General features: G+C 36.3%; 1 protein-coding gene across 1 annotated transcript in view; it reads right to left on the bottom strand.

The window, feature by feature from the left end:
* Positions 1-1282: 1282 nt before the first annotated feature.
* Positions 1283-9129, bottom strand: part of NCAM2 (neural cell adhesion molecule 2) — a 283943-nt gene continuing 276096 nt past the window's right edge. Inside the window, exons 17-18 of the mRNA XM_082784603.1 lie at positions 6817-6936; positions 1283-1591 (exon numbers count right to left, since the gene is read on the bottom strand). Of these exons, the coding sequence (XP_082640729.1) occupies positions 1480-1591; positions 6817-6936 (232 nt within the window). The 3' untranslated portion in view covers positions 1283-1479. The remainder of the gene's footprint in view (positions 1592-6816; positions 6937-9129) is intronic.

Genomic DNA, 9129 nt, shown 5'->3' with positions numbered 1-9129 from the left:
TGGAGAAGACATAATTTGCCGAGTAAGGCTACAGTTAAACCTCATGACTTAGATGTGGAGAATCCAAAAAGTACTCTACAATTTAATCCTGACAAGTAAAATTTTCTACTCTAGTATCCTATGTGGTTTATCTACTCTTTCCAAAGCAAGAATTTGAACAATTTGGTAGGTGTGGATACACTGTGCTGAAATGGAAACAAAATGTATTACTTGTATTAGTGACACCATTAAATCAATAATAATAAGTAAGAATGAATTTTTCATCAAATAAATTAGCCAAATTTTCAAGTAGTGCATATTAGCCCAAATAATAAAAAAAGATTATCTTAAAGAGTGCTTGACAGGAAAAAAATATATATATTTGGCCTCATACAAGATGCTATTCATTAAAAATTTAAAACTGTTACTAACCGTTTAGCCAAAGTCCTTCTTACCATCTGTTCTTTTGTTTCTTGATATGACAAAAGATATGAAATCATAACGTAAGAAGTGCTTCTTTAATAAGCTCAAGTTTAAATATTTCACATACTGATTTGTGGTGAAAATATATCTACTACCATAAAATACAGTTTATCTCTTGATTAAATGGTTATAACTAAAAGAAGAATGAATACTGTATAATGAATATATTGGGGAAACTAATGTGAGCTTGTGTTATAAGGTTTCATTTGAAGCCAAAAGTTACCAAAAATGAGTTTACTTTTTGCACATTTCCTGCATTCCAGTTTACATACAACCTTCCAAACATTAATATAGAAAACTGGACATTCTGAAAATCTTGGGGCCTTTCAGAATCATGCTCACATAGTTAGGATAAGACCAATATACTTCCACAAAATTCAGCCATTTTGTTTTAAATCTGTACATCATGGTTGTCATTTTTTTTGCTATTGTACTAGAAAACCCAGGTGAAACTGCAGGTGTAGCTGGCTCTGTGCTGTTGAAGATGGTCTGGTTTTTATTTTGTTTTGTTTCAAGTGATATGCACAGCTTGAATGACTACTGAGTGTCTGCCAATGCCAAAGTCTTAAATATTGTACTGAGACTTCTTTTTTTTTTAAAGGCAACCTAAACTTTTGCTTTATTATAAATGGAAACAAATACAATAATATATGGCACTTTATGTATGTAGCTCGCACTGTAAGATCCAGAGACCTGATGTGTGGTTAGGGGTGCTTTGCAAAGTATTCTTCTAAATAGACATACTTTTTTCATATAATAAATTACAGTTCTTATTCTGAAGATTTTTCAAATGTATACCATGGGACTTGGTGTCAGCAAACCTACATACTAAAACCATTAACAAAACAAAACAAAAAAATAGAAAGGAACTGTAGACAGAAACTGTTTCATCATATGTACACATGTACTAACTATTCCAAGCTTAAGTTTCCCAAGAAATTAAGGTCAGCTGTAAAGTTTTGGTCATGGGGTTGCTTCAATCCAAATGTATTATCCAGATAGCTGTAGTTTATCTTTCTATGCTTTGCTATCATCTTCTTTTGACTGGATGATGTCATTAGCAACTTTGATTTCTATGGTTTCTGGATTTAAAGCTTCTTTTCCATTTTCTTCCTTTAGTGGCAGCTTCCTATCAGAAGAAAGGAGAAATCATGGCAGTTACAAAACACAACACATCATCTGGAATTTAAGTCTACAGTATGTACATTGTTAATACAGCCCATAGTGTTTATAAAAACATACTTAACTGAAATAATTTACAATTGCTTTGAGTATTAGTGTTCTTACTCTCAAAATAATTAATATCAATTCTTTCCAGAATTCTGTAAAGACAGAAAAAGCTAAATGGCATATGATAAGCACATTGTTGCTGCCCAAAATAGTTTCTTCAATATGACAGAAGAAATAATAGAATGCCAAATAGCCAGCTTCTATAATTCTGTGAATGTGACCCTGAGCTATGTGTTCGTTAAGATACTGCTAAACACACAAAGTCAAGTCTTTTGTGGAATCTAGATTTATTTATTTTTTTGTCTGTTTCCAACTGTAAATGCAGTTGCATATGAAAGAAGACATCCACCATTGGCTATGCCAAGACACAGGTAAGGGAAATAATGTTTTCTAGCTCAAGGAGGTAATGGAGGTTATTCTTTACAAACTTCTACAATTTATTTTCACTAGGTCAAAGAAGCAAAGTGCTTTACTAAGTTACAACTTTTTTAAGGCTAAGTTTGTGAGAAATGGCACAATAAGAAGCTGTCCACTTACATTCATCCCTGAGATAAAAGCTGTTCATATTTGAATGCATGAAGACCTTCAGCTAGTATTTTAATTTCAGAAATGGTCTAAAGATTCCCTTTTTATTTTAAAATCCTAAATTCCAATGCCAAAAGCCCCACCCTTACTTTATAGGAAAGACAAAACACAGATTTCATTCTTGACTTCTTGAAAATCAGATTCCCTGCTACCAGTCAAAATGTATCTGTGAAAAATATGTACGGTTTAGGCAGATGTTCCTGTAATAATATCTCCTAGGCATAGTAGCTGTTAATCCTGATTCCAGTTTGGGTTTGCTTTCTGTTTTCTAACTAGGGAATAGTATGCATATGTCTTTTTTCATTCATAACAAATGTTATGAAAAATGTTTCGGTAATCTTCTACTGTGATTGCTTTGATGTCTCAAAGAGCACTATACTATTGCAAACTTGTCTGAGGAATCCCTTAGGAATGTCTTGTAATAACAATGTTTGATAACAATAAATAAAACAAAGCAATACCCAAGCTCCCAGTCTTATATTTAGGCTGGCTGAAATGAACTAGTAAGTTGCTATTTATGAAGAGGTTAAACAGTAAGCATAACCTGCATCTAAGAAAAATCAAAGAGAAGACTAACTTGTTCTATTATAGTAAAATATGTAGGATGTATATCAGCTGTCTGGCTTTGAATACAGAGGGAGTTTAGTAATTGTTTGTTTCACATGGCACAACCAAAGGAAACAGATTTCAGCCCACAACATGACACCTGAAAGAATGGAAACAGCAGAAATCTATTTTTAAAAAAGGATAAAACACTGTGGCAGAGGAAGCATGGCTTATGAGACACACCTGTGTTAAAGGCCTATGATGCAAAACAATCTGTTTTAAAAAATCACCATATTTAATTAAGTTTCATATAAAAGGAGAGTAATTTCTGCTAGGACAAGGAATAATGGCTTTAAACCAAGAGAGATAAGGAATAAATTGTTTACTATAAGGTTGGCGAGGCACTGGAACAGATTTGCCCAGAGAAGCTGTGGATGCCCTGGAAGCATTCAAGGCCAGGCTGGATGGGGTTTTGGGCAATCTGATCTAATGGGAGGTGCCATAGCTGGGAGGGCGGAACTGGATGGTCTTTCTTTAAGGTCCCTTCCAACCAAATTGTTCTATAATTCTATGAAAGGGAGGGACTATTTACTCAAAGTAATAACTAGAAATTGACAGAATATTTTGTATGTAAATTTAAATCAATTACTTTTGGAGAAGTAGATTAAGAGCATGTCACAAATAATTTATAAGTATTTGAAATAGGAAGATATTGCTAAAACCCTACTAAGGGTTTCAGATATTACTGAAATCCCTGTTTATGCAAACAGGGATTTTTTTTAGTTTATGCAAACAGGGATTTTTACTTTTCCTTTACGTGCCAGCAAGAAGAGCAGTAAAGTGACCTAGAAGTAAACAAAATGTTTATAGGTTTTCCTCATTAAAAAGTCAATACAGAATTATTTGACCTTATTATTATTTTTAAACACTTTTGACTATGATAACATTTTTGCTGTTTTGAAACATTCCTATCCCTTTGTTTAAAATTTTAATTCATATTTAATCTCTATTATCTGATTCAATAATTTCCTGCTTTAATTAGCTAAATCAAGTTTAAATGTTCAAATTACATCAGTTTTCTTACACCTAATTATTGTTTATCTATGCCTATTTGAAATATTTATTTTTTTTTTCAGCTGTGAAAACAGTAATTCTTTCAAATCTTAAAGCATTTTACAGTAAAAACTTTTTGGAGGAAAAAAAAGACTGGCAAACTTTAATAGGTTATTTCGTTTTTATCAGTCACTGTCTGTTATCAATCAATAATAATATTTACTTCCCCTAACACTGCAAGTGGCCTAAAACTACAATACTCTGCTGACAGTACCAACACAAGGCTTTAACTAGAATATTTACTTCTCTGTTAGATGACTATTTTATAGGAAAATGACTCCAACCTATTCTGATACTAAAATTCACACAGATTCATTATTACTAAGTAAAACTCCATCAATACTAGAAATATAATATCAGACTAAGAATGTAATTATAGTACTGTGTTGCATGTGGCATTTTCATCATATTACAGAAATATAATAAGAAATGCACAGCTTAAATTGATTTCCTCATAGTATTATTAGAACTTGTTACTTTCAGGTAAAAGTGCTTTTTGCTAATCTATCACAAATGGATTCCAAGCATGGCTTTAACAGAATCACCTGAGTTAAAATAAATAAAGATTACTGAGTAATATGCTGAGTAATGTAACAACAATATTCCACTATTGTAAAACAAAATAATCCTTTTATTAATTATTTAACAAAAATGCTTAAATTGCATTTAAATATCTGAGTATCATTATGTTATTATTCAAAGTATCTTTGGGTGCATCAAGCATGGCATTGCTAGTTGGTCATGGGAAGTGACTGTCCTGCCCTGCTCTGTGTTGGCGCAGCCTCACCTTGAGTACCGTGTGGGACAGCACTCTGGGGACAGTGACAGGACCTGAGGGAATGGCATGGAGCTTGGACAGTGGAGGGTCAGGCTGAGTGTTAGGAAAAGGTTCTGCATCCAGAGGGTGGTTGGGCACTGGGAAAGGCTCCCCAGGGCAGTGGTCATAGCAGTGAGCCTGCTGGAGTTCTAGGAGTGTTTGGACAGTGCTTTCAGACACATGGTCTGATTTTTGGGTAGACCTATGTGGAGCCAGGAGTTGGACTTGAAATGATCCTTGTAGGTTCCTTCCAACAAAGAATATTCTACCATTCTGTAAAGTAACATAGTGCATGGATTTATGTTTCTTTATTGAAAAAAAAAAAAAAAAAAAAAAAAAAGTCTTCCTGAAAGTTAGGCACAGAGTTAGGCTGACTCTGTGGTCAAGAGACAGGTATCGCATAGACAGATCTCTTATCCTGAAATATTTTTCCTCAGATACATAGGACATGCCTGTCTTTCTCTATGAATACTTTCTGATTGACCCTTCAAACTCTTCCCTCCTACAAGCTAAGTTCTTTGCTCCATGATCCCTGCTGGTCATCTTTGCCCCTTCCTGGGGTATGACCTGGATGATATAGCACCTGTTGTTCACAGTGTGCTTGTGTGTTACTCTCACCTAGAGACTTAGTTCTACCCTATTGCATCTTCCTTTCCTTCAGTGGCATCTCACCTGCAACTTATATTTCTTCTCTGTCTCATCTGTTATGACTAGCGTAAGCAGGTCTTGCAGTGCTCCCCCAGAGCCAGTGTCCCTTCAGATGTCCTGCCTGAATGATGTTTTCTTGTTTCATCTTTGGTTTTGTAAGTGACACTGTCCTGAATCTTTAGCTAACCCATCTGACCTCCATCCAGCTGTGTCTTGCACTGCTGCCTTTTGCCATTAATTGTCAGAGAAGAAATTGCCAAGAAAGAAAGAGTCATCATTATTAATATCTTTCAGCAGTCCTATTCTCCCAGGGACATGATACCCATCTAACTCCTAATCAGTCGTCCCAATGATTTAGCTATTTTTCCTGCCACCAGTGACTGGTTATTTTCCCCCCATTAAGATAATAAAACATTTTTGATCTTAACTTTCTAGTATTTCACTCCTGACAGCTGTTCTAATGACTGAGAGAAATGGAAAGAAGCAAACTTAATTTTTCCTTGTATTTTGTCCCTTGGGAAATGCATCTTATGTATTTGCAAGATCTGGTTCAACAGTTAGTCTTAAAGACATTAAACAATTTGGCACTGGTGCCTAAGCTGCTAACATATCCAAAACCCACCAGAGTTTGTATAATGTTTATAGCTACATTACTATGACTCCTTACATAACCAGGTTCTCTGTAGAACCCCTCAATACAAATTCTAAGTATTTTTCAGAAGATTAAAGAGAAAGGGACTGTCCTACAAGAAGATTCTCTCTTGTTAAAAAAACACTGTAACTCCATCAAAGATCGGGGCTCTGTACCGTCTGATGAACAGGCCCTTCAGTGCTCACCCTCCAGCCCCTCAGCATTGTGGGCAGAGCTCGGGCAGCAGTGGTGTGTGGGCCCACATCCCATCAGGGCCGGGCATGGGCTGCTGAGGAGCCTGGAGATGATGGGCCATGGGCATGGGTGCTATGGGGCAGTGAGGGCAGGGCAGGGCTGCCTGTGCCTCCTGGGTGCTGGCATCAGGTCTGTCTTCATCCAGAGCAGAGAATGAGCACCACAAGGGTCAGGGCAGCAGGGAGGGCCAGAAAATTTCCCTGGATACTTGCTAACCTCCCGGTATGCTGGAGAACTCCCACTATAGTGGTGTTGCCATCCTGGGGCTGGATAACACTAGGACGTGGTTGTAGTCTGGGTCACGGAAAGGAGAGAGAAGTATCTGGTGATAACCTTGGCTGTTGCATTAGGGGTACCATGTTTTTGTGTGACTACTGTAAAAAAACAAACAAACAAAAAAAAACCACCACAAGTGAACTGCACTGCTGCTGTACAAGGTTGTTGTGTACCTCTCTCCCTCCCATCTTGAAGTCAGCCTTGTAGTTAGGAGGAGTCCGTGTCAGACTCTGGGGAAAATCAAGCTACTTACTCTGGTTCTGTGAGGGGAGTTGTCTCGTTTGGCTCATTTACTGGGCTTCCATCTTCATGATTGGTAATTCTTTCATCCTCTGTTCTCATTTCCACTATTGGCTCTTTTGATCCATCTTTCCTAAAAATTGTTAGAAGAGCCTTAGACTTTATCATCATATTAACCACATACATTACACTTAACTAATTATCAAGATTTTTGCTTTCAAAAGTAAGCAAAGAAAAGGTAGATCTAATTATTGATGATTAATACCACTGAGACACATTTAACAGTGTATTCCCAATTCCTTGAAGTCTTCAAAGTATCCTGTATCCATGGATACTTACTCCAAAAACATCACAGATTAACATCTCAAAAGAGCATTTTGTTTACGACAAAGTAATAAGACGATGACCTCTTCATGGGAATAGACATAAACTAGGCTAACTGAGTATAGTAAATATAAGACTTGATGCCCAGTTATGCTTGAATTTTTTGGCAGTATAAAGAGCCTTTCTGGTAGCATACACATAGCACAAGTGTGTTTTTATCTTCTGAGATTCTGACAATCCCAGCTGCCAGAGCAGGGCAAAGAGCCCATGTGTGATAAGAACCTAGCTTGCTCTATTCAGGCAGGTGGAAGAAATTGTTTCCATATGAAAATTCCCCCATTTTAGGAACAGATGCTAGTTTTCCCCATGTAAGGCAATCAAAAACCTTTGTGTCTATTGGACAATGAACTGTAAGGAAAACATAATTGTGAGTATTGCCATTACAGTTTTGTTGTAAATATGGACTTGATATGGAAAACTCTGTTTGCTTCTACAGAAGCATTGGCAATATTATTAATGATTAATTATAACTAGCACATATACTTTTAATCTCAAAAGGCAGATCAAAGGATATCCAAGATTTATCTGATATTTTCAAAATAAAACCTCTTTCCATTTAAATATTTAAAAATTCCTTGCATCAAGTCAGGAATTTTATCCTGTAACTTTTATCAGCTGCAGTCTAGAAACACAGGGTAACTGAGTTACAGGTGAGCAACTGTTTTTATATTTAACAGACTATTTTTTGGAACTGCCACATTCTATAGAGCATTCAGACTGCCATAGCAAAGCTCTAGTTAAAAACTTGTCTAATTTGTATCTTACATTTTTGCATAATTTCTGAGATGATAGTCTTTAAAGAGGCTGTTATAACGATACCAATCTATTCAGGAAGTACCTGAAAAACTTGACCATTCTCTGGTAATTATACTCAAGGAAAATCTTTATCTGTGCAACACTCGTATTAGCCTATAAACGTGTAACCAAGAACTGGACTAGGGAAGGATTCAAAGATAGAAGCCTAAAATATGTACACATACACACACACACATATATTTTTGCACAGTATCATGATTTGTGTGTGATACCATGCACGTGTGTATGATACCATGCTCATTTCTGTAGATGATGCACATAACTGAGGCATTTAATTTAGGTGCTATGTAGACATTTACACAGCTGTTTGATAACATTTCTATATAGTTACAATTAAACTCATGGCTGCCTCATATCTATGAAAAGATATTGGATCATAATAGTCCAGTCGGTGGAGGAAACAGTAAGTTCTAGTTGGTTTGTCTATACATGTACAGTCCTATGGACAAGATAATTGAGCAACTGATCTGCAGAGAAAGTACAAACTGTATAACAACTAAAAATTCCACTGAGGGGAAAGCTATTTGTAGGAAACTACAAATCCTGCCATTTCAGTTCCAGGTGGCTGTGTGTATGCTATATGCGTTGTTTCATCTGCATCCGTTGCATGTGCAAGTTAATTAATGACAACAGATTACCTACCAATCAAAATGCAACAAAAAAGTACCATAAAACCGCTCAAAATTTCAGAATGTGAACTGATGTATTTATTCCCCAAAAGAGGGGAATGTCTTTTAGAGAATGGAAGTTGGCATGAAATAAATTAAAATTTTCTCTTCAAGCCTGTTATATATGGAGTGGCAATTCGTGTCAAGAAAATGGTTGATGTTAATAAAGAAGGGAGAGATTTGGGAGCGTGGCCATGGGGGTCGGAAAGCCCTGTGGTTGATGGTAACATCAGACTCTTAACGATGAGGCCATCAGAAATGTAAAAGAGTTTAGAGGGAACAAAGAAGGGTGATTCAGGAGACTCCATGCAGTCTCGGGTTGCTTGTTCTCCAGCCATTAAGGCATGAAAGTTTCTGGGTGTTTGCCCTTGCTGTTTTTTGCAAACTTGTTTGATCAATGAAATGTTTTTGAAAAGGACTGCTGTGGGTTGAAGGGTATAAGAGGGGAGCCTGCCCTC

Source organism: Aythya marila (assembly GCF_965140915.1).
Source record: "Aythya marila genome assembly, chromosome: 1".
NCBI classification, from domain to species: Eukaryota; Metazoa; Chordata; class Aves; order Anseriformes; family Anatidae; genus Aythya; species Aythya marila.
The sequence above is the reverse complement of the archived record's forward strand: the minus strand, read 5'-3'. Positions and strand labels throughout refer to the sequence as shown.